This window comes from Dermacentor silvarum, chromosome 5 (genome assembly GCF_013339745.2).
Source record: "Dermacentor silvarum isolate Dsil-2018 chromosome 5, BIME_Dsil_1.4, whole genome shotgun sequence".
Taxonomy (NCBI): Eukaryota; Metazoa; Arthropoda; class Arachnida; order Ixodida; family Ixodidae; genus Dermacentor; species Dermacentor silvarum.
In genome coordinates, this window is record NC_051158.1 from 77,742,814 (window position 1) to 77,769,461 (window position 26,648).

The 26,648-nt window shown below is 48.1% G+C and overlaps 1 protein-coding gene across 1 annotated transcript in view; it reads right to left on the reverse strand.

The window, feature by feature from the left end:
- Positions 1 to 5,142: 5,142 nt before the first annotated feature.
- Positions 5,143 to 26,648, reverse strand: part of LOC119453509 (serine/threonine-protein kinase SMG1-like) — a 143,147-nt gene continuing 121,641 nt past the window's right edge. Inside the window, 8 exon segments of the mRNA XM_049668204.1 lie at positions 5,143 to 6,538; positions 7,654 to 7,760; positions 14,118 to 14,210; positions 14,737 to 14,881; positions 18,327 to 18,455; positions 20,761 to 20,841; positions 22,726 to 22,986; positions 25,431 to 25,635. Coding sequence (XP_049524161.1) covers positions 6,461 to 6,538; positions 7,654 to 7,760; positions 14,118 to 14,210; positions 14,737 to 14,881; positions 18,327 to 18,455; positions 20,761 to 20,841; positions 22,726 to 22,986; positions 25,431 to 25,635 — 1,099 coding nt within the window. The 3' untranslated portion in view covers positions 5,143 to 6,460.

Genomic DNA, 26,648 nt, shown 5'->3' on the forward strand with positions numbered 1-26,648 from the left:
GGCCTGGAACGATTCTGCTCACCGGCATCATTACGCGGAGGAAGTGCAATGCTCGAATAAAGTCTTCCTGTTCATCGATTCGAGGATTAATGCATTGGAAACGTTTCATCCTTTACAATGTTCAGAGCGTCGCCGACGACATCGCAGTTGCTTGCGACCTGGCACCCCTGATGTTTGATTATTTCAGGTTTGTATTCTGTGGTGTTTGGAAATTTGCGTGTCAGGAGTATTCTTTCTTTTTTCTTGGTAGGGGGCAGTCTATGAGGGGGTCATCGATCTTTTGTGCAGGTTTTCCGCATTTACAAAAGTTGTGGTCAGTTTTGTTGGATCTTAAGAGGTAGTTTGGGAATATGGTGTCCGGTGATTGCGTGTCTTGTGTATTATTTTGTAGGGAAGTGCGGTGCCATGAGGGAAATGTTTCTTATTGATGTACGTGTTGTTGTTCCCTCTGTGTGTGTAAGTCAATGTCCGCCATTTTTTTGTGCATCGGCTTGCGTAGTTGTGATTTAATGGAGAGTTTGGTTACTGGTATGTTGAGCGGCGTTCCTTAATTTGTGGCTTCTTAACCGGCCATCGTGCCACCGTTGTACGTCCAGTTGATCATCGACATTCTGGAAAGCATTGGACCATACAACCACCAGTTTGAAAATTTAACTATAGCTCATGTCCAAAATTTGATTTCAGCGTAAACCGTCGGAAAGGGGGGGGGGGTGCGCCCCCCGCTTTCGGACTCCCTGGCCAGCTCGTTTCACACACACACACGCACACAAACAAATTAACAAACATAAACATTGTGCACGCATGGTTGAACTTGTGTGACAAGCAGGACCATCTGTGGATTCGAAGCAACGAGGCAAGAATGTTTTTACTGCCGCACACAAAGGAACAATTGCTTTCATAGATTTCGCTGAGGATGATGACAAGACCCGCCGGCAGGCGCTTCACTCATATGTTTCTCACCCAAAATAATTGTTAACCCACAGTGATTTGCGGCCTTGATTTCTAGTAGGCTGATGCAGGTCGCAGTAAGCACCAGATAATTATAATCACATCCACGTGCATCGTGACTACCAGCGCCTCGGGGTCTGAAGTCACATCCGCACCGACGCGCAGTTTGTACGAGTCCACGCCGTCGCACATTTCGACAATTGCTTTATGGCGAGCCCGCGCTGGCCGGAAAAGCCCGTCCACGTACGAAGGGCGAAATTCGGGGCTTCTAACTTTTGCCATCGCGCAGCTTCGGACCATAAACGTGCGGCTCGTATGCGTCGAAGCGAACGGCGAACATAGAGCGGCACACAATTAAGCGAGATACACAGCAATGGCGGACGGTCAGTTCAGACGACGGATGTGACGTCCCTTGAAAACCATGTATATACATACTTACCTACACACCTGTGGTAATTTGCAGTACTGAAACTATTTCATTGTTTAAACGTCGGAATAATAGCAGACTCGTCGCGTGCCGAAGGACTCTTGCCACACCGTGGACAAATACCGAACGAAGACGAACAGCGATAGTTTGCTGCGGGCGCGGGCTTGGAACAACCGCTGAAACGCTGCAGAGAGAGAAGAAACGGGAGTACTGAAGACTCTCACATGCGGGAGTAAGAGCTTGGCAATCACTTAACTCAACTTTGGAGAATTCTAGTACACCCCTAAGGAAGCAAGTTTACTCTGCTTCTGAACCCTTGCAGCTCTGTGCAGTATAGAACTAAAAGGGAGTAATAAGCAGCAGTTACTCGAAGGAGGGAGTTCAAACGCTTCTGTGTATATGCAGGCAACTAATGTGAATATAATTAAGGAAATTACTTTTAGATGCTTGGCTGTCACCTCACAGACGCAGCAGTACCGATTTTATGGCCTAGTTTGCGTTTCATAAAACAGACAAAGCATGGGCGGATCCAGTGTATAACCTCACTGGTTAGCGCCTCATTAACACAAGTAAAAAACGAGTGGGGGGGAGGGGGGCCGACCACCCACCTTGCTTCCTCTGGATTCACCAGTAGTGGTGCCAACTTTAGCTATTAGAGTCGGCATAATCAAAGAACCTTCGGAAGAAAAATGAAGGACGGATGGCTTTCAGAACTAGCGAAAGTAATCCCCCTTTGAAGAGAGAAGAACTTTATTTATTTCTGGCAGATTGCTGGGCTGGGTTCCCACCTAGTAAAACCTTTTTTCACCCTCATTGATTCATAGGAGTCACAGTTTCAAAGCATATGCAGTCACGAAACCTACTAAGAGTGGGCATAAACTCTGTTCACGCTGTCGCCTTAAACACGAGGTTCTGGGCTAGCATATATATTGGCTTATTGCTGCAACGCAAACTTCAGATAGCTGGTCACATATCAACACAGCTTGGCAAGTTGTAATGCAATGGCGTGTCAAAACTGGGTTGTCGGTTTTATACCCTAGTACATAAAACACTGACCCTTCCCGCAGGAAGTGTAATCAAAGGAAAAGATTTTAATGCGACAGCACTACGTGGATCAAAATGGCATCTGGTAACATTGGTCGTATCATCGGTATACATAATTATGCATTTCCTCGGCAAAGCAATCGGAAGGGTGACAGCGATGAAGGACAGGAGCAGGCAGAGCAACGCAACATAGAGAGGTACGTGGCAGGAGGCTGTTGCGTTAGATAGTGCAATGCTCTCCACTAAACTGCACTGTATGACAGTGCTTGTTATAAAGCGTTGGCTGCTGTTTGCATGTGTGCGCGGTTAAATATCGAACGGTATGGTCAAGTGTGTGCCAAGTTCTACACGGAAAGCTGAATGATGCTGATAGTGACAGCTATGGTGTGTATGTAACGTGTTTTTTTAAGAAAACGAACAAAAGCAGTTGTGTTTGACAAAAGTTCGTCTAGTCAGGTAACATGAAGTTGCGATCACTGACCAAGTCAAAGTGAAAAAACTGACATTTTGGAATCCGTACAGGTTGCGAAATGTGTCTTTTTTCGTTTTGGCTAGGTCAGTAACCACAACTGCTTCAAAGAACAGTTGTGCTAGCTGACCATAGGCAACGTTGACTATAGGCAGCAGGTACACAGCAGCTGATGCCTCTATTCAAGCAAAATCATGTGCATATCAATAGATGAACAAATTACACAGGTCCTTATGTTACTGCATCAGTCACTCAAGTCAACCTGCTAAGGCAGCACTTCAGAATCTGCATTTTGCCATTTGTCACGTCTCATGAGCAGCTGGTATATGAGATAAGAGAAGACCACCATCAAGCTATCGCTAGAGGGCATGAAATTATATTTCAGTGGTTACCGGGACATACCAGCATTGCTGGTAATGACCTCGCCGACGAAGCCGCCCGGTCTGCTCATCTGGAAGGCCGACCAGTCGCAATCCCCTTATCCAGGACTGACGCTGCAGGAAAACTTCTTTTCGTGGCTAACGCTATGACACACAAATATTGGTCTTCTCTTAACCCGAAGTGCCATCTCCATAAAATTGACCCATCCTTGAAGCTTCAAATGCCATCAAACATTTCCCGCTCTGAGGCGACAGTCTTGTGCCGCCTCTGGCTCGGGGTGGCATTTACAAAGGCCTACTCGTTCCGCATTGGAATGGAATGTTCCGCATTGGAACATGTCTTATGTCTCTGCCCCCAGTTCGACGTCGAGCGTGAAGCTCTCCGGACAGCATTGAACCGGCTGGATTCTCGACCATTTTTGGAAATGAAGATCCTTGGACCATGGCCGTATGCGTCGATGGCACAGAAAGCCACGAAAGCCTTGTTGCACTACCTCAAGTCGACAGGTCTTGGCGACCGTCTGTAGACTTCGTGCGAAGTTTCAAATGTGCGCGAAACTGTGCTCTCTCTATTTCCTTTCTCTCTCTTTTCATCCCTATACACCCTTTCCCCAGTGCAGGATAGCAAACCGGACGTGCGTCTTGTTAACCTCCCTGCCTTTCCTCTCTTCTATTTCTCTCTCACTCAAGTCAACCAGAAGAACCTGCCTTCCTTTTTTCTTGCCATTATGCTGATTAAGTACACAAATTGGTCAAACATTTGTCCCTTTTGTGTCATTATGGCTCCCTCACTGGAGCATGTCTGGACTTCCAGCACAGCTGTGTCCAGTGTATACTGCTGTAGGTAGCATGCTCATTGCAGCAAACTACTTGGATGCTGCATGTACTGTATTAGCATAAATTAAAGCATGCCCACTTGTCAGTCTCCTTGCTTCTTTGTTGCCTTAAAGAAACAATGTCAGCTGTCAGTTCACCACAAAAGGAGCAATAGGTCCAGCTCAAAATAATGACATTCTACAGTGTACACCGCTCTAGATACATGCCGTCTCATTGTCTGCAGCACAGGACTGGTACCAGCGAACTGATATACAGTATACTTCTTATTGGAAGTACCAAGCAATACTGTAAGGCTTTCACACACCTCGCTAAATTATATTTCTTGCTCCTGGCGAAAATGGGGCAGTGCTGTGTCTGGTTCTTGAAGATGAAGCACCTGTGAAGAAGACTATGCCAGAGGTTTTGATCAAAGCCTTACCACCACCAGTGATGTGCAACTCGGCTTTTGAAAATTGCGGAAGTGGCACCCATGTAAAGGACAAGCAGAACGCCTGCGCTAAACCTGCATCTCCGAATTCAAGCTTCACAATTTCTCAACTCCTCATACACCCAATGAACTGGTTCAGAGCAGCGTAGACGGCACAAATGAACCTTGGATGTTTATTACTGAGGCATCTGTGTTAAGCACTACAAAATTTAAGAAATAAATGGTAAGTGATGCCGAAGGCATACTGAGCAAGAGGGTGTTTCCCCATCTAGAGCAACCAAAGAGAACGAACTAGCGAGAAGAGCCGACTGCAAACGAAGTGTGCATGTGAATGGCACACCCTGCTACCAGCTTGAGCATTGTAACTTGAGCATTGCCGTGCCATGACTAACCACACATTGCCGAGAGCGTTATCGCATATGTAGATTCTTAGTTTAGCAGTGAAGGTATCACTAAAACACAGCTGGCACGATCACAAAATGACACAACGTAGACCAGGAGGCTCCCTTCTGCACCTTCCTGTAACAACTTCCTCCCAGACATAGAAACTATCTTGAAGAATTGTGTAGCATTTGAGAGGCTCTGTAAACAAAACAATGCCGGCACCAAATTTGAAACTGATGGCTTTTATTGATGCATTCTGTTACACAGGGGAAAAATGAAGTGGGCCCGCAAAAATCAAGAAAAGCAGGAAGACACGTCCAGAACAATGAGGATGGAAACATATATCTTTACCCAATTTGCCCAAACTGTGAACTGTTATTCTAAAATTGCCAAAAAAAAACTAACTTTTAATTCGATATGGCAGTTCAAGAAATGTGCTTAAGTGAGAACAGACAAAAAAAAAGTACACATTAGATTGCAAGCTACGTGAATGACTCTCCAAGTCTCTGCGTTAACCAGTGTCCACCTGACCTCCTGACACACAAACTTCCAGCACACAAGAATTACAAAAACATAACGCGTCTACAATAAAGAGGCACACACAAAACTAGGAGAGAAATAACATTGCTAGCAGGGGCTGCAACAAGTTCAAACCAAATAAGGAAGGGTTGAAAACAGGCCAGAAAAGATAATGAAAATAAAAAAAAGTCAGAAGCACACAGCATGTTTGTCGTACACTTGCCAGAAAATAGCATGGCGAAGAGCATAGGCTACAAGCTGCTGCTTATTTCTCTGCTTCAGGTTTCTTCCTGCCGAAGAAATTCCGCAGCCTTTCACACTCAAAGGGCAACTCCCACTAGCGGTGTCAAAATTGAAACAAACACCAGGTTGCACCATCTTTGAAAGAGTCCTTCCCCCTCCCAGAGCACAGACAGTGGCGCCACCTATCGATGGCCACCGATGACGCTCCCTCCTCAGACAAACCCCAAAGCAGACGCAGAATGCGCGAGTGTGCAACCTCCTGTCGCCACCATTTGTGCTCTTCTTAAGCCAGGCTTGGCAGCAAATGCTGTCTGCTGGAGGGCAGCCGTCGTCTGCTAGAGTTAGGTGCAATGGCTGTCCGACGTGCTCCCCGGGTGCGGCTGACTGAAAGAGGGAGGCTCACAGGGAGGAGGACAGGAAGATGGCTGCCGCAGTCATTATCTGGGGCGTGCTGGCAGCCCCGGAGTCCGTTCGTTTCCTCGCGGTGGTCGCTTGTCGTACAGAGAGAGACTTGAGGAGAGCGTTCTGCTTAAGAGTCGACGTGGGGGTTTGGCGGTTGTTGCCGTGACGACGACATTACTGCGAGGCGCGCGCATTGGGCCCTCCTCTCCCTCAACCCATTTTTTTTTGCTTTTTCCCCAGCCGGGGCTTTTGCGGAAGGGGGCTGCCTTGCGTTTGCTGTTGATCTCGGGTGCCATCGTCGTCTGTTGTCCCGCGTTGTCTGCTGGAGCCAGGAATCCAGTTACCCCCCACTCCCAGGGGGGGCTGATGCTGGCGGCGGATCACACCCAAGGCGTCCAGCCTTCGTACAGCAGTGCCAAGTTTTCCAAGCGCGTTGCTTCGCTGATTATATAATCCACCTGGAAAAGAGTGGGGCAAAGCTATGCAGTCGACATCAATGTTTATGATAAAATAATTTGTGAGGAGCCACACACAGACACTGTCTACAAAATGCAAGCAATAAACGCTGGTGTATATACCAGACCACATAACAAGGTGAAGTGACTAGAGACTGGAAAGATGGGTAATGCGGAGCACTTCATATGGTCTTGCCGGCGATAGGCTGCATAGTGAAACATTCTACTTGACGTCATGAGAAGAGGAGGTTTCTCCCATGATTGCGCCCAATGCCTATTGTTTCCAGGTCACCAGATCATCTGAAGAGAGGTACTACACTTTCTTGCATTTCTTGGGGACAGTGGACTCTCAGGTGCTACAAGCAGAGCAATTGCTGGTATCGTCTGCCAGGCTAAAAATGCCTGTAACACCGCCACCACTAACATTGAAAGTTATCCCTCACACCATTGAAAATATGGTTTCACAATTAGCTTATTTTTATCATCACAAGTGTCGTTGTAATGCCATATCCTAAAGAGTTCTCTCATTACAAGGTCCATTCCCTTCACACAGCACTACCTGAACTAATTTCACACAAAGAACAAGCCCAGCACTTCCTGCACAAGGCATGACCATGCCTGCAAGTGCAAGTTGTGCTGTGAAACTTGTGGGGTGCATACACACCCATTTATTCCAGTGCACCGCACCTGCAAGCAATTGTGCTCTCTGGCATTGACCGAGTGCCACATTGGATACCTGCCCGACCCAGAAACAAGCTCACTGCCCAACCACATGAGAGGCCAGCCTACCCTTTCACTACCACAATTTTCGAAGCGGATGTTCCTCCACATAATGCTTGTTACTAGTGTTGTTGCAATGTATGCCGCCATTTGGTCTTACTTACCCAAACCTGCCGTAGTTGTGATTTACTTGCACTACAGGTTGTGGCTAGAGTGTGGCTAGAATCGGAGCTTGCCTTCCACCCTGGCCACATGCAGAGTGCACACACAATGGTTGCACCCGTTTAAGACCAAGAGTGAAATGCATTAACTGCTGATGAATTGAGAAGACCTTACAAACTGAACAGTGCCACACAATGCATGCACACAGAGTGAAATAGCATCGTGGCAGCCCTCACCTGCTCGGCAACGCTGGAGCGCTTGCTGCTGTCAGGGTCACGACCGTCCAACTTCATCTTCACCCTCCGCCACACTCCCACCGCATAGCTGTTGCGTTCTTGCAGAGCTGCAGACAGAAAGCAGGAGCACAACCAGATGAGCACACACTGCCAGGGTAATTAGCATGGGCTAGCTGGTATTCCATCTCGTTGAGAGACCAGGCCAAGACAGAAATGGGGCATAAGTAAGTGCATAAAAATCACTAAATCCCAACTGAATTGATTCATGATGTGAAGAGCGATTATTTATCTTTCCTTTTGTTCTGCTACAATGCAGTCCACTTATAACGATATCGAGAAGAACGAGAAATCCGATCATTATAACCGATGATCGCTATATCTGGACTGCCGCAAAAAAAAATGCCGAATATACCTTCGCAGTCCCGAAACCGAAACTGCCACTTGCAATAAAAAATCGACAATGTAGAAAGTAGGCCGTGAAAAATAACACTTTATTTATACCTCTAAATAGCGTCTCAATTGTTAGGCACGCTGAAATAGAAATCTGCACTTGCTTTCGCGGAAGTTTCGGATTCACAACCGCCGTGTGCATCGTGTCCATCTGCTGCGCGAACACTGGCGGCTATAATTTAGCATGCATGAATTCAACGAGCGACTCGATCGACGACGTTGCACTTTCGTTGAACCTCGGGGTCGGTGTCAATGACGGGCCATTGTCAATCTCGCTGTCACTGCTGCTGCTGTTGTCAAGGTCGCCCCATCTGACATCTGTTCACAGAACGAGGCAGCATTATTTGCACTCAGAAGCTCCTCCATCGAAGCACCACACCTATTACATCGTTTGTAGCGACGTGCTCCCAGTGTTCGATAATAGAGTTTTAGATTAGGGGGATGCAAGCGTTGGGGCCCCCCCTAATCTAAAACTCTAATGTCAGCAGCTTCCACCATGTTAGTTTCACCCATGGGGGTTTCGTCCTGGCGCACAAAGCCTGCCTTTTCCTTTGATCCGCATGGCCACTGCATCTAGCCTTCATGATCCTGGCGCTCCCGGTTTTCATAATCGTCGATATCATCGACTGCGCGAGCTCGCACTTCTTCGAGTCTTGCAAAATCAGTTTCGTCTCAAGGGGCGCACCTCCCGCTGCTTCGGCGGCGCAATTCCGCGCTCGTTGAGAGAGCGCGCGGCAGGGAGCGCAGGCGCCCCTTGCCAGAGGAGGCGTTGCCCTCTTCTGGCGAGGGGGACAATGGTGCAGTTGCAGGAAACGAAATACTGGTTACAGTGCGGCTGCCTGGGAGTACGGAAGTCAGCGAAGACGGCGAACGCTTCCCCTCAAACGGGCGCCCCAAGGAGTGCTCGAGGAAGAAAGACGAAGTGGAGGAGAAGGGCACGTGGTGCAAACGAACAGCCAGTGAGGCTAAAATCAGAATCTTGAGTGCGAGTCGTGAAATATCACAGCGCGCATAGCGAGCGAGCGCCACGAAACTGCCAACGCTGGCTAACACTTGCTTCGATAACGGCAGTAAACGAAACTTCAGGGAGCGGGCGCCGCCAGTACATAACGGCGAAGGGCGCACATGCGGAGACCGTGGAATGTGAGGGAGGAGGGCGGCACGGAAGCAGATTTCGCCTCGGCAACTCTGCCGCTTCGGTGACTCCCCTCGCCCTCCCTTTCAACTGTCGCCGCCGTGCAGGCGCCGCCGCTCCAGCCATCCTGGTGCCAGCTCCCCAAAGTTTCGTTTTCTGCTGTTATAGGGAAGCGGCATTTGACGGCCTGGGACAGCGCCGCTGCTTCCCTCTGCGCCGTAGCTGCAGCGTGCAAGGTCAACACAGGACTAGAAAGTCGAGGAAGCATAAAGGAGAAAGAAGGGTTCATTGCCATTTTCTACGCGTGGCTACGGTAGCGTGGCTGAGACATCGGCACACGTAGCCCGCAACTGCACTATAAGCGATACATGTATACATGGAGTGCTATGGGAAAATTAACGGGAGTCTGAAAAGACCGCACTATATCCGGTCCTGCACTACAAGCGGTTACGTTATAAGTGGTCTATACTGTAGTGGTTTTGGCACGTAAAACCCCATAATTTTAAAGTTGGTAAGCTAAGCCAATTGAAGTGGGTTTCTATGAAAGGAATGTAATGCATCCAATAAACATTAATTTCATGCTGCATAGTTATGGCATTAATAATATGCCAATAATGCAGCCCAACGTAGAATCGGCGACCTTGCCATTTGAGAGAGGGTGAAACTTCCGCTGCATTTTTTTTCTTTTTGTTTCGTTCGTGCGCGACGTTGAGGGCTCTCTCCTAAGCTTTTACTCTATAGCGGGGCCGGAGTAATGCCGGTCGGAAGCACCGCCGCGTGAATTATTTCGAATTAACGAGCTTCGACTGTAAGTTGAATGCAAACGTTCTAGCCGCATTCCTCGACTGTCACATACGTGTGGCGGCTCGGTGCACATGTTTTGCATATGTGCAGGCCTTGAAAATTGTTGCTTTGGTTATAGTGCGGTACCACTTATAGTGCGGATATTCGCGACTCCGGCGACTTACGTTATAAGCGGTCTACACTGTATTTGATTATGAGGCCCGCCGTAGTGGGGGACTCCGGAAATTTGGACCACCTGGGGTTCTTTAACGTGCACATAAATCTAAGTACACGGGTGTTTTCGCATATCGCCCTCATCAAAATGCAGCCGCCGTGGCCGGGATTCGATCCCGCGACCTCGTGCTGAGCAGCCCAACACCATACCCACTCAGCAACCACAGCGGGTAAGCCTACTAACTTGCACTGAAAAAAAAAGTGATATCCCAAAAAGTAGTGACACGGCCGCTGGATAAAAAAAAAAGGTGCGGCCTGCTGCATCGCGTCGCCGTCAATGGGCGAGCGCGAGACGCTGAGTTGACAGTTGCGGCCGCTGTTTTTGGTGAGGACGCCACTGCTACGGTATGCAAGGCAGACGCCGGTTCGTGCTGCAATGTGGTTGCCTCAGGATTTATGCGTGTTGGTATTCCTTTACATGCGCATTCTTGTGTGCTTTTTTTGTGTGATCGTGTGTGTGAGCAGCTTGTCTCATGTTTCCTGTGCTTGAGTACGGTTCTCTGATGTGCGCGTGTGTAGCAGACGGTTTTTTCTAGCGGTGTGATGCTGCGAACCTGTTGTGTGCCGCTGTGCAACTCGAATGCGAGAAGAGACGCTACTGTGAAGTACCACGAATTTCCCTGCGACCTACAGCGTCGGGAAGCGTGGCTGAAGAATATTTCTTGCCAAGGGCCGTCAGGGAAATGAAGCAATTGGGAGCCAAGTGACAGGTCGCTGGTATGTTCATTACATTTTACTGAGAATGACTATAAAAAGAACACGAAGATCAGGCTTTTGCTTCCGACTGCGGTCCCGACTGTGTTTCCCGGTTATCCTCCGTACATGCAAAAAAAGAACGCGCCAGCCCAGGAAATTTTTTTTTCGAGCCCAGGAAAAACAGTGGCCGCAACTGTCAACTCAGCCGAGACGCGCTCGCCCACTGGCGGCGACGCAACACAGCAGGCCACACCTTTTTTTTTATGTAAGAAGTGCCACGAATGGATTGATCAACTCCGGGCTGTCCAGAAGGCCCACGATGCGGCAGTGAGGCTTGGCCTTCCCGTCCCAACGTGGGAGCGGCTCGCAGTCTTGACCCTATGAAAAAGGGGTGAAGATTCTTCCGGACCTCAATAAATTTTACTACCTACCTACCTACCGGCCGTGCCACTGGCAGGGCAGAGAGAATATTGAAACGTGCGAGGGGAGTTCGGTTGAAGAGAAGAACGAAGCTGGGCTGGATCGGATGCGGCACCGTGGACTGTTTTTGCTGAGCGATACCTTCGCATTCATCATCTTGTAAATAAACGCGATCCATTGTCTTGAAGTCGTATTGAAGAAACACGTAAATCCACTCCCGATTATTCATAATAGAGCACTTCTTTTCATTTCAGGGGAGTCGAATGGACAGCCTTCATGGAGAGCATTGAGGGTCACTCTACAAAAGATTGGCCCTCATAGGGCAGACTTTTCACATATGTGGGGTAATCGGCACTTCTAATAACGACTTGAATAATCAACCTGTAATGTGCAACTATAAAACGCGTTATTTACGGCCTGTCGCGCGTAGAGTCACTGTCGCGCGTACAAACGTGGCTGTAGGAATGCTTCTCCATGAACGGCTGTACTCGAGCAGTGGCGTCAGAGCGGGCGCGAGGAGAACTAGGGCCGAGACGCCGTTTCGGCGCCACGCAACGGGCCGCACCTTTTTTTTATCCAGCGGCCGTGGTAGCGATTATAAATGCGCCTGCAGTTAATTTTATAGCGTGAGCAGACATTGCCAATTGCCTCTTTTACCAATCTTGCAGGCAAATAGAAGCGAAGTGGACATTGTTTCACATATTCTACAGACTGAAACTTGGCAAACAGTACCAAGCTTGTGGCATAAGTAAATAACCAGAAGTTATACAAACTTCTTATGCAAGCATTTTGCCAAGAAAATATTTTCTTCCTCTCCTGCAACAAAAAACTTCTTTGCCAGGATGTCCACCACCTAACTTCCAATGACATCAACTTGTGGAGTGCTAATTGAAGTCTTAAAACCACCCACCACTGTCTAGTTATTAGCTTTGGGTGCCACATTCATACGTAGAGGAAGTCCCTTGTTCTTCCTTGTCTCTTATGTGGTGTCTTTTAATAGTTTTTTTTCTGTGGTGCATCACCAATGCATGTCACCAACATTGAAATCATATATGAATACGAAAATCATAATTTAACAGGACAAGAGTCCCCACAAATTGCTTTATATTTGGAAAAAACGAGCAGCAGTGGCTGCGAGAGATGCTGTGGGTCAGTTAACGCGCTCTGATGATCGTGATGTCATCCTAGGTTACGGCTCTCACATGACCCCTGTGTTGACGCCTTTTCCTCATGCCCACTCTTTGGCCGCTACACTCGGTGCACGAGGGGGGCGCCGCATTGACAAAAATTTAAATGGTATATACAGCGCTGCTACGTGCACAATAGAGACAATAACTTCAGGAATTGAATTATGCTGTGGCAGGTTTCCAAACCACCGTAAATATTCTGCTCAGCTTCTTTTTAAAGTAGTGAGGCCTTGTGTGGTCTTTTTGTAACGAAAAAAATAAAGTGCGAAATGCAAGAAACAGCATGTGATAATGCCTACGCACAAGCGATAGCAGTGGTCTGAAATGTAAACTTTAACATCTTGTACGCTGGGCATCTTACGCTTGTTAAATGCCAGGGATTCGCATGTCTAATAAGGACCGAAGATGCGCGCCAATAGCTGTTGATGCACTGAGGAAAGAGCATCGCCGCTTGTGTCCAGTGCGATAAGCTAGGTGTGTATTTGTAGAGGGTTTTATTGCGATAGCAATTATATAGACACTTCAACCGGATTTCTGTCGTCGGCATCGCCGTGAGGTTCCGTATAAAGTCCAAGGGTGATAAAATCGTCGCCGCGCGTCGTATGCCCGAGTGACGCGCGCTATCACGGAAAGCGAACACACGGCGGAAAGCAAACGCGACCGTCGCAGGAAAGGCCGTGGGGGTATGGGAGGGAGGGAGGCGTTACGGAACTGGCCACTCAATCTCCCACGCGAAAGCAAGAAAGCGGGAAGGCAGCACGGGAGGGAGAGGGGGGCGGCGCTTCTACTCTGCCAACAACTGCGCTTGTACTTTGCCCAGCTGTGGCGGTCGCCCGCACCGTCTCTTAAAAGCAATCTCCACACGGCTCTGACCTTTGTATGCGCCTGTGCATTCGCCGCTCAGTTTCCGTTGAAGTGATAAACCGCACGAACCTTCGCCCGCTGCCCTTGCTGCCAGCGTTTTGACAGTCGTTGTCTGCGGTCATTCAGTGTGATCTATTCATGTTTGCTTGTGCGCGCTGACACCACGCTTGTTAATTCAGTTAGTAAGCGAATGTGTCCAAGTTTATGCAGCCGATAAAACTACTATCCCTACTCCCAATAGCTCTCTACTAATTTGCTATCGCAATTGGAAAGGCGAAGCTGCGCCATTTTTGTATGACATCGCTGCAATTACTGGCGTGCAGACACGTCGTCATATAGAATCTTTGAAATTTTGTGAGCTTTCTTCTTTTGTTAGACAAAAGGCCCTCCGAAGATCTTGGTTGTTTCACAAGCTGCTATCGGTCATTTCTTGACACCCTCCATAACTTCTGAATGACACCTTAATGATTATTTATGTTAATTAAAAGTTTGCTAATTAAACTTAAAATATTTGTGCACAATGAAAAGAATACTGATGACTTGGCATGAATAATTCCCATCAACACACAGTGAGCACCGCACGTATAAAGCCCACTGTTATTTTGTAACTCCTTGCGACACTCAGCCTGGAGAGCCAGTATAAAACCAATTGTCTGATATCATTTCGTATACATTTTCCCACCAAATGCTCTCACCTTTTCCTGTCCTGGGGTCCTTGGTTACTTTCCGATCGGGTGTCTGCTCAACACTCTTGCCGACAGTCGGGTTCTTTGGCTGGTCAAGGCCATCTGAAAAAATTTAGAATCAGCATGTGGTCAGACTTGCAATCTGCTGTTTGTTTAGCTCTGAAGAGCGTCTTTGTAACTCGCTCAATTGACTATACTTCATTGCTTTCAGGGGCACGCTGCTTTCAAATTCGAAAAAAAAAAAAAAAAAAAACGTAAAAAAATTTTTCGCACATTCTAGAACTCTCCATGCAATTCCAAAACTTTTTTACTGAAGATCATGTATAACTACTCTTAAAAATGTGTATCAATTGAGAAGGCAAACTATTTCTTACAAATCACGGAAAAAGCGTGTTTAAAAAAAAAATAACGATAGCTGCACAATGTATGCAATGCTAATCTGTAACCTCACCCTGAGCTACCATCAGTGAAATGGCTCTAGCAAGACAAGGATGGCGTAAAAATCATGTGTGAAAAACGGACTTGGACGCCAGTACTTGTATCTGTTCTTTTATGTTCCTGTTGGGCTGTCCTCTCGTTTATCCCGTTGTGTAATTACAATAGCCGCTAGCCGCCATGCCGTCCTCACCCTGAGCATTGGCGAGCTCTGTGAGCCCATCGTAGACACGAGGCACCATGGCGATCAGCTCCGAGAGTGCCTCCTGGGCACTGTCACTGGGTGTCGCGTCAGGGGCCAGCAGGGTCCTCACTAGCTCAGATGCACGCTCCGAGAACTGGGCAGACCGAGAAAAGCAAAGGACGCCAGATAAGACAAACAACCAAGCAACACACACAAATACAGACGCACACATTAATAACAAGCTCGATAATTCTGCAAGATGTGGTCGTTGTATCAACAGCTTGTTATATGTGGACTCCTCGCCTTTCAGAACGTGGAAAAATTATTGACACTAACTTGGCGTCAACATACCGTATTTACTCGAATCTAGGCCGACTCCGATTCTAAGCCGACCCCCCAAAAGTTCGAAGTCCGAAAAAAAAAAACTTACCTCGAATGTAGGCCGAACGAAAAAGCGAGGACAGCATTCGCAAAATGAAACAGCATTTATTAAATTTGAACATGCCGAGCTCATTCTATGTCACCATCGCTGCTAGCCTCGTCGCTATCCTCCTTACTGCTGACATCTTCAAACAGTGCGCTATATTCAGTACCATCCAGCGCATTAGAGATGCTGCATTTTTGGAAGGAGCGCACGTTGCGGCGCACTCAAAAACCATCCCTCCAACGACAGACCGATGCCGAAGTTCCGCCCGGTTTGAACGTTTGACGATGCCTCTACGGCTAGCTCAACTACCGTATTTACTCGATTCTCACGCTTCCTCGATTGTAACCCGCACCCGTTTTCCGTGAGGAAAAATTTGGAAAAATAGATTTCCTCCCGATGCACTGATGTTGTGATGAATAAAAAAAGTCGCAGTTTCGCCCGAAAGGCGATGCATCGAATGCGGTAGCAAATTAGTAGACCGCTATTAACAAGCACGGTGTCACGCGCGCTCAAGCAAACATGAACACACCTCGCTCGTTGACCGCGGAAACGAACTGTCAAAACGCTGGAGACGAAGCGCACCTTCGTGCTAGCATACCTCTCGCTTCAACGCGGCGAAAACACGGCGTGCGGCGGACTTTACCAGTCGCAGATTGCTTTCAAGATAGGGCCAAGCCTGATCGTATCGCCGGAGTGGATCGTCGCAGATTACGTCCTGTTTCGGTCCACTGAAACCGTTCCGCATTGCTTTGCTGGCGAAAATCCTCTCCTTCTGTTTGCGTCAGTCCCGCTCGCAAGTTTCGGATTCCCCGAACGCCCGTGATGCGGCCCGATTTCCGTCCGTCTCCGCACAGATGATCACTTTCCTTTTAAATGCGGCATCATGATGAACTCGGTACTTCATGCTGATAGATAGAGCAGACGCTGAGAACGTGAAGACAGACGGTAGACTATTGCCTAAGCACGTGTACTGCAGCACACGGAGGAAGCTTCCGCATGCTACGGTAGCTAGGCACGACGCGTGTGCGAGGCGGCCATTTTGAAATGCCGACGCAGAATTAGGGTCGTGTTGAAAGTGCGCGTTAGATTCGAGTAAATACAGTATTCGTTTAGAAAGCGGCACTATAGTGGCATCGCCCATTTGGTGCCATTACGATAACGCCACACCGCGCGCCGATGCTGCATCATACCGATACTACCGATACGACGCAGGTCAAAATGGCGACGTCGCTCGTGTACTTCAGCTGGCTACTGGCGCGGCTAGTAGCGGCTGCGGTACTGACTTTTCTAGATGGCGCTAACTATGCATCATATTTATCAGTTTCAGTTAAAAACTGGCGCGTTTTTTTAAAATCCTCGAATCTAAGCCGACCCTAGAGTTTCGTATGTGATTATTTGAAAAAAACTATCGGCCTAGATTCGAATAAATACGGTACGATCGACACCACTTCAGACCGGAAATAGGACTTTCAGTACGTTCACTTTCGTTCCTGGCACATTTCCGCATCTAACTGCAAGTTTCTCTTAAAAGCGTCATCTAAAGAATGAAATGTGGCGACGTAGCTCCTCTGAAACAGCGCCCATCCAGTTCCGATCACCTACAATTTCAAAACTACGAGTGCATCTGCCGCCATTTTCTCGTCGATAGCTGGTGATATATTTTACTATCAGCGGAGCACGAGTGGATTCTGAATACGATAGCGAAACATTCTAGTTGGCTGGAAGCGGAAGCTACATAAAGGCAAAGGTCTTGCCATTACCATTGCAGCATCGGCCACATGCGTCACGAACTGCAAAGTTGTGTTTCTTTATGTTGCCAAAAGTAGAGCACCATCACAAACCGTTACCAGCAACAACGTAAACGAAATCTTGACGAACTGTAACTACCAACTCTTCGCAATTTTGCGCATACAGAATGGGCTTTTCAAGGGTGTCAGACACACTAATCATAAGCAACATACCAATTTTATTAGACTCTAAGGCGGGGCTGCCTAATTAGGGGCCTGAGAAAAGGAACTTAAGATGCACATTAAAATAAGGCAATATAGAGTAGCTAACGGGGATATAGAGACTCGACAGGAATTGCCCAAAATACCAGATAATTGCAACCCCCTGAATTATTAGAATAATTGGTGCCGATTATATGCAAATTTTGCCTTGAGGTAATGCCACACCACAAGGCAAAATTCACGCTGCCGTTGAGTCACACCTCAAGGCAAAATTCGCATATAACTCGCACTCCGCCTTTGCTGTTAAAATGTTTAAAATTCTCGGTGCGGGGTATACATGCAAAAATACGGTACTGCCTCACCTGCCAAGGTTTATTGCTACAATTTACACGGCTGTCCAAGATCTGAATCACCAGAAATGTGGTGCTGCTGCTGCTATATTAAAACTATCAGCCTGGCATATAAAGAGAGGGCGGGGGGGACTTTGAGGCTAAGGATTCTGGAAAAACACCTTGCCTTATATTCGAATAAATGCGGTACACACTGTGATTTTTCAATGCTGCGAGTTGTGAAAAATCTGCTGACTGCTTTTAATCTAAGCTTAACTTATCTTGTACACCAATTAACCGGACTCCAGCTATTTCGAGTGGCGATACAATTTTTGTGTTCCCATGCGATTTTTGAACGGCTTTATACCATGAAACAACTGTGAAGATGTTTAGAGCATTTTAGCTCAACACCACCTATGGTCACTCAGTTCACATTTAATGTGCTCAGGCACTGAAGAAGCTGCGTCGAGCTCACATTTTTGACAAGCACGTGTGCTGCAAAAATGAGTAATGCGCAGTCAACTTGGCTGCAAAACCAACACAGATGCCAAGCGGGCACACAATCACATTTAGCCCAGTCGGCTCAGCGGCAGAGCAAAAACAGTATTTCCCGCTGCTGGCATAAGCGTTGCACACGTGTGCACCAGAATTCCCGCTGAATACCTGGGAGCAACTTGTGAGGATACATGGATCTGAGCAAAGCAGACAGTGAACACTCAGCTAAAGCTGCCAATTAAAGAACCACAGGAAAATTACCAGGGAGGGATCAGCAACTTGGGCTATGCCAGTTACTGTCACAACGTGAAACAATGCTGCCAAATAAAAACTGGTGTCACCGACAACTTGTTGCAACTGCTTCATAAAGTGCACCGGCTGCAGGAAAAACCGCCCCACCTGTCGATAGGTAGCAAGATACTCCTGCACAGTTGTGTCCTCCTGCCGAGCCAGCGACTTGAGCAGCGAGCGCAGCTCGGAGAGCAGCTCGTGGTGCTTGCCCAACACGTCTGCACGCAATGTTGACACCTGCGTGAAGGAGGAGAAGCCATTGACGTCTCAGAGCTCATGTTGTGACTGAGGACAGCACGTGTATATTAAATGGGCACGTACAACGTTCCGTGACAGCGGCCCCTTTCCACTTTTAATATACCACATTGCAATATTTTGTCTATGCTTCACTGCATAACACGGCTCCATTGTGGTGAAGCTGACTAGAGAGAACCGGTGATAATGCACCCTTGCCGGCGCCAAAATAAATTTAGCCCTGTGCTCGGTTCCCAGTAGGTTTTAACCAGTGCACACACCTTCGAGTGCTTCAACATTTTCTCCCAATATTCTTGTGCAAGCTCGGTTACTTACTGCAAAATGAAGTAGCTTGCAACGCATACATTTATCGTCTTTGTAGTAACGTGCGAGAACAAATTTCCCTCTGCAACGCTAAACTTACGTGACTGCCACATTTAAACGCAATGCAAGACTTGGGAACAGTACAGAGTGGCGACATATCAAAGGGGAACATAGTACATGGCAGTCAATGGGACTTGGGTTGGGAGCGAGAGAACACGACGTAGCAGATGGGAAAACAGAAAAGCGAGGAACGTATCACTGTGGTTCCACTGTATCTGGTATTCTCAAACTGGTACAGCGCAATAAGGAAGGAAGAAACAGTCGAGCTGGCCAAGAGAAGGAACAGAGTGCTGTACCAGTTCGAGAACGCAATACCAACTCGCCCAATCCTCCACACTAGTGTATTGGGGTAGTTGGTACAGTCAAACCTCGTTAATACATAGTCGGCCGGGAACCACGTTTAGGCACACACTAAGCGATGCACGAATTAACTGCCAATGCCAGTTTAGCAGCTACTTACCGGCCGGAAAAGAACTACGTCACGACGTTCTCAAACACACACACTCAGACAGGCTTTATTTGCGGGTAGGCAGCAAAAAGATCGGTAATCTTCACTTGCCGCCGTGGCGGCCTTGCCGCGATGACGATATCTTCGAACTCGATAAGGCCGCGAGCCATTTTGTCCATGAGGCCCCGCTCACTAACTAAATTAACAAGTATGGTGTAACACGTGCACAGGTAAACATGAACACGTCTCGCTCGATGACCGCGGAAATTCGCTCTCAAAACACTGGAGTGAGGAGGCGTGGCTGCAGCAGCGAGCGTGCTGCCTCTCGCTTCAAAGCGAATTAGATGTTGAAAGCACAGCGCATGCGAAGCTACCAGCACTAGTTGCACTTTGTCTGCAGATTGCTTCGAAGATGAGGCCCGCGGTGGCGCGCACTTTTTCCACTCCACAGATCGCTTTCAAGGTACAGAGCCCACGCGGCTGCCACAGAAGTAAACCCCTCCCTTGCTGCGCCTCCCTTGCCGCGCCTCGCGCACTAGCGCTTCTTGTAGCGTGCTTCCGCCCCCCGCCTTTCTCCCTCGCGCGCGAGAGATTGAGTCCGCTGACCCAGCAAGCTTTCACTCGCACATACAGCGTACGGTGCATGGCGACGATGTTGCCGTGTTTGGACTTTATATGGGACCTCAAAGCGACGTCCAAGGTGACAGCAGAAATGCGCTTCGCAATAAAATGTGCTTCTGCACAGTTACTACTTGAATTTGACGGTGAGAGCGAATTCGCATTCCCTACCGGCGGCTTCTCCGCGTTACCGGGAGAAAATCTGGAAAGCCATGCTCTTGTGCACAGCATTCGGCGCTGTATGAGCAGGAAATACGTCATGGTGGACACGTTTTAAGTTCACTATCGCTGGCGGCTGTCGTCCAGGCGTCGCAACTAGAGAATCGAGCGTCTGTACACATGAGATTTTGCCGATTTTGTGCCTGTGCGTGTAGAACAAGAAAGAAAAATAGTACGGACTAACCGTTTGGTGGGCAATGAGCAACTACGGCTTAAGCGGTCAGCCAATACATGGGGTTCAATGGGGGCTGGGTGGGGGAATCTTCGCGACTACGTTTAAACCGCAATTACACATTAAGCGGGTACGTATTAACGAGGTTTGACTGTATTACTGCACACAAGGAGCAACAAAAGCCCTTTTTTATGTTTGCATACCTGTATTGCAGTGTCCCTTGCTCCCAACATCTTTTCAACCTCACAGCGTGTAATCACAAGTGAAATTACAACAGGTATTCCAGAGACAAAATGTACACATTTTGTACATACACAGTTCTGATGGAACACAGGAGTTACTTTAAATACCGCTTAGGTGCAAATGAAGCAGTTTATCAAAGTTCCACTCTACCATCAACCAGCCCTGAAAAACTCGTACACCTTGGAATCAATAGCTGTATGACTATAACGTGGTGGTGCTCTCACCTGGCTCTGCAGTGCTTCCCTGCATGTATCTCGGCTTGTCTTGGCCTGCTCCAGTTGTTCCCGGCAGGCACCAAGCGCCACCTAGGGGTCGCACACAGCACAACATTAATGATAAAGGTGTGCATTGCACTCTGGTCATGTAGCGAGGCTTAATTGCACCTACGGTAGCTGCAGCTGTCTGCATTACAAATCGTCAGGCACACAGCACATCAAAACACAACCACCAAATGATAGGGGTGTGCTAATATCGAATATCACCGAATCGAATAGCGAACAGTGAACATTCGAATAATAGGATTCACGAATCGAATTTCTACTAATTTGTCAAATATTCTATATATTTGGTGTAGAGACCTGTGCAGTGCCACATGTAGCCTGCGCTGCGGAGCCCCACATTCTCGATGCCGCCCAAGTGTGCGTTTGGGCCGGGCCACCTCGGCTGACACGGTAGTTGACTTTGTAACTGCAAGAGCCCCCCGACGTCGGCCCTAATGCAGAGATTGCACACAGAGTGCCCGAATGCTGCAATTCGCAGTAACGACACCACGTCGGCCGGGGCCGCCTCTGTCAGTACAAGGTTCGTCCAGTTCAACCGGACCTATCGAAATACACGACACCCGTGCAGAGGGAACGTCAACAAAAGCAGCACGCATTTCATAAAGTGCAAATGCATGTGCGAAGATCGGGCCGATTAGCCGCTGATAGGAACACAGATCGTGTTGGATGTATGCGGCCGAGGAACATCATGCCACTTCGAGAGCCATTAATCTAACTCGCACGCATTAGCTCGGACCGATCACTGATGAGCCACCTGTATGAACATATTAGTAGCTGTATTTAGCGGCAAGCATTCCGCGCCGGCTTGCATGCCCGTTACCACATCAGCCAGCAGTGAATTTTCTTCCAAGCCACAGTGCCTCATCCATTAAGACTAATTGGCACTGCTTCATCGGGCATTGGCGACTAAAGTTATGGTTTGGAGCTGAATTGATGCAGATCTATTCACAGCAGCCGCGCGAAACTCGGGAAGCTGACAAAACTGCCTCACAGAGAATTTGTATAGCAAGGGTAGCTTGGTTTTCGACCCATGGGCAGTCACTTTTGGCACTGGGCTGCTCAAGATTGGTTTGTTGGGCATGGTGTGCCTCACAAACGAAAGTGAGAGTTGGCGGATGAACGAGGAGGGGAGGGGATGGTAGCGAGCGTCGTGATGTTGCCATGACGGTCACTACCCCATCCCTTGGGATGGAGGTGATATAGCACTCAATTTTTTTTAATGCTTACCCCGAGCATAAACTTTTTGTAGGATGCGTACATGCTTTATTAACGGCGATTGACCCTTAGATGCAGCACACAAGCAACAGCAAACCTGGAACAGCAGAGACCAAGAAGCGACACACTCTTTCTAGATTATAGTGAGTTCAGTGACGTTGCCGATCTTGCCTGCTTCAGAAACTTGCCTTTAAAAACTTGCTTAAAGCAAGAACCCCTCTGCTGTTTTTTCACCATCAGACTTTCAAACTAATGGTTCAGGGAACACCGACAAACCTTTTCGTGAACAAAATGAACTTTTTAGTCAAATTTGATGCAACATTTGTAAACAATACATAAAATATGGGAGAGCTGGCATATATGCATGTACAGTCAAAATCTGGATATAACGGAGTTGTACTTGCAGCAAAAAGCTTTGTTATATCGACAATTTTGTTATACCGAGGTTTCGTTAATTCGGTAGAACTAAGATGGGGAAATAAAAATAGTTCGTTACATAGCAAATTTCGTTAAATTGAGGTTTGTTAAATCGAGGTTCGTTATACCGAGGTTCGTCATATCAAGGTTTGACTGTAGTACTAACCGTCCTTCTCATGCTGGCTAAATAAACAGCCACGCTTGCAACTCTTGTAGACCACTAGCATCAGAGTTCCCCCTAGCGACTTTTCTAGGAAACTAATACCCAACACCCACCTTGTCGAGGAGTGAACGCAGCCACTCGACGCTGGCCTCGGTCGGCAGGGGTGCCGACCCCTGCAGCTGCAGCAGCTGCTGCTCGGCGGGGGCCAGGGGTGCGGCGTTCTCGGCCAGCATGCAGCTCTCCTGGCAGCGGTTGAGAAGGCCCAGTAGGCCCGAGTCCCACGCCAGGGCCTCGGTGGTGCGCGTGCGCAGGGCTTCCCGCAGCAGCAGAGCTTCGCTGGCCTCGCACACTTCCCTGGTCAGGTCGTTCACCAGCTGCGCAGGAATGCACGTTGCCATCACCACCGTGACAATGCGGCACTGCACCAATTCATCTTTCAAGGAACTTAGTTAAACCCTTGAGGTAATGAACGTGGATGTGATGAATTATCGCATCTAACTCAGTAAATCTATAATTTGGTTGGCCATGCTTTATTTCAATAAGTGTTTTGCTGCTTTAACTAAATTGAAAATCTCTGTTATCCTTTACAGCTAACTTAATACAGTCAACAACTAGTTTTTTTTTGTTTTTTGGACACCCGATTTTGCAGACGTGCCTGATAATTAAGACACCTTTGCGACACTGCCCTGTCTAGAGTCAATGCATAACGATGTCTGAAATTTCGGATGCTGAAACCATTCGCCATTCGAAATTTTCAGACTTTTTGCCATGACCACGGGCCCAAAATGGCATTGATCGTAGCCACCACCACCCATTTTGATTATCCTGAAGCTCAAACCAGCAATTTCACACGCTAATTAACTAGTAGATATAGCAAACTTTTTTGGTCACATGGTGTTTGGTGCTTTTGGTGTGTGGTGGTTTTATTTTGCCACAGCGAACTCTACAACACTTGGCCTAGCTGCTTCGAGGGTCGCTAGCAAGCTTCCAGCTAAATGATGCTGCGATTTTCGTTGAATGAATTTGCCATTCTCAGCAATGGCATCAACTCTGCCTTCATAATCCTCGCCGATGGCTTCAAAGAATAGAAAGCACTACCGATGATCGACCAATAGATGACCTGCAAGCCACAAACGTTTCGAGTGCCACTGAAATAAGACGAACAATTCTCCAACGCTGACAATGAGCTCAATCTGTGCAAAATAATTTGATGATCAAATCGTTCATCAAGGGATGGTTTCAGGGCATTCGGACACTGAAAATTAAGAGCCAACTACTGCACATTTGACGAACTCTGGATTGATGCGGGCACTGAAGACACTCATCAGTGTACAGTGATGGTGTGATCCTGGCCGAAATTCAAGCAGCGTTATTGCATGCCAGCGGAGCACCATACAAAAGCAAATCGAACAGTTGGATTGGGTTTTCCTGGTTTTTTTCTTTTATTTAAGTACACTGCTCTATTCAGAGCCACCTCAATGAACAATTGGCAGAGTTGTGAAGGCCTGCAGCTCCATCCTTCACCCTCTTCACTCCAGAAACACTAATGAAATGGTGTATTTTGCATGCGTTGGCTTTTTTTGAACAAGTCAATTTTTAGGACGTTCTTTCAGTTTAGAGAGCGTGAAAAATTGGACTAACTGTATTTGTTTGCGCAGCAGCTCAAAAGTGTGTATTCTGCTAACAAAAATGTCAGATACTCAGCAAGCTGCTTTTAAGTGGTACATTCTGGATGCGCGAGCACATTCTAGCCAATGCCTTGACTTGTCTTGCATGCTGATGTGCTGTTACCACGTGATCATATCAATTTCATGGCACAGTATCAATGCCAGTGAAAAGGGTTTTATAACTTAGTGTTGATCCCATGCCACCTATCGGCATGGCAAGTCACCAATGGGCATAATCGACAGCAGACCTCGTGCTCGCCAATCAGAAGCATCACTAAGCATTACATTACATAGATCCGATCAAAACTTACTTTTTTACCAATGTCAGCAAATACGTTTATAAAGTATCTTGTATATGATGAGGTAATTTTTGTGTTGAATGACACTATGTTGTAACAAGATTAGACTGTAAAGTACCACTGAAAGATGTACATACACCAGTATTTTACAGCAAACAGCTCTTCTTGCCACACTTGGTACAGATGCTGTCCACCAGCTGCACATGCCTAAACACCCTCGCCTATTCCTCACACCTTGGCTTCTTTACCGATGGCAAAAAAGACGTGGAGCAAAGCCCTTGCCCCTCGCATGTCGCACCACGAAGCAGTTGTAAACAAGCAATAGGGCTGAAAAAGAAAGGCGATGCTGGCAATGGCTTGTCATCTGCGATGGTAAGCTCCAGAAAGGCATTTCCTTGCTTCACCACAAGGGAATGCCTGCTGATGCAGCATGGCATTAGTTCTGCAACTTCATAGTCAGCGGAAGAACGGACAACGGCAGACACACCTTCAAAAACACTCCACTGCCACCATCAAACTGGTTGCTGATTGAATGATAACCCCAACTGGTGGAGTCCCAAAGCAACACACTGTGGATATAAAGGGGACGTCACCAGTGGAGGACTCCCGGTTAATTCCAACCACCCGGGGTTCTTAAACGTGCACCTGAAAGCCCGGTACACAAGTGCATTTGCATACTGCCTCACTGAAATGTAGCCGTGGCGGCTGAGAATGGAAGCCGTCATCTGGTGCTCAACAGCAGATGTGCCATAATAACCACCGGGTCACCACGCTGGATACCAGACTGGTCACTTTTCGGAAGAACTGGCTTCCCTCCACTCGACACCTCCCCTCAAATGCGCAGTCTCTCACCTGCACGGCATCCGTCCACTGGTCCAGCAGCTGGGCAAAGGTGTTGCGCGTGTCGGCCAGAGCAGGGTTAGCCCCTCCAGCCCACTTGAGCCGCTGCTCGACGGCCCCCGCCAGGGACAGGTGGGCCTCCTTGGCCTCAGAAAGAGTGGCCGCCAGGGAGGCTGATGCCTGCACCGCCTTGCGCATCTCAGATAGCAGGGTCGTCCTGGCAGCGTCAGAAGAGGGGAGGAGCAGTACGGTCATTTACTTGCCCTTACAAAGCTTATAAGCTTGAGAAGAAGCTAGGGACTCATACAAAGTGCAACACTGAGAGAGAGGAAAAGGGCGATATGGATTAGCAGGCAAAGTTAAGGGGGGACGCGGCTTTCGCATCGCGAAAAATGGCTAAAAAATCGATTTTTTGAAAATCACATTTTCAGTTTCTGTAACTCTTATTCTATATGATTCCGAAATATCATCACTCAAAACCAAGTAGAAGTGCTCTAAAAAAATTGTTGTATCAGCCAAGGTGCCGAAAAATTGCGCGGAAATCGTGAAAAAACGGCGTTTTTCAAGCCACGATATCTTCGGAACGGCGCAGCCGAGCGCCGCCATCTTGGTCTCGTTGGAAAGCGCATTTCTCCGTCTTCAAATCTGCCGCTTCAGCTATCTCCTCCATACAGAAACAAGCGCACAAAAAGCAAATGTTTGAAGGTCGTGCCGGAGCCACCGATTGGCCGCGCCCGCCACGTGACTCCAGCGCGGTTCGCCATTGGTCCGGTGTTCGCTCCGTGATGGCGTCGTCTGCTCCGCTTGTTGCGGTGTCCTCGCGAGCTCCGGACAGTTTCCGTAATTTCGACGAGTGTTAAAGCGGGCGCTACGTGGACATAGCAGTAGTGTGGCCGATCCCGCTTTTTGTGGACGTCTCAGACCCGCGGCTAAGCATTCCGAGCATCAGTGACGCGGACTTCGCGACCGAGCTTCGGGCACGGAATGCTCGGACACGCGGCTAAGCCTCTCGCGCGTAGGCGTCTCCGACTCGGCGATAAGCACATCGCGCGCGGACCTTCTCGGATCCTTGCCTAAGCATTTCGTGCGTTGGCGCCTCCGACTGCGCGACTAAGCAAATCGAGCGTCGACTCCTCGAGCCCGCGGCTACGCATTTCACGCGTCGGCACATCGCTCAACAAGTGTCGACTCCTCGGACCCGCGGCTACGCACTTGGCGCGTCGGCACCGC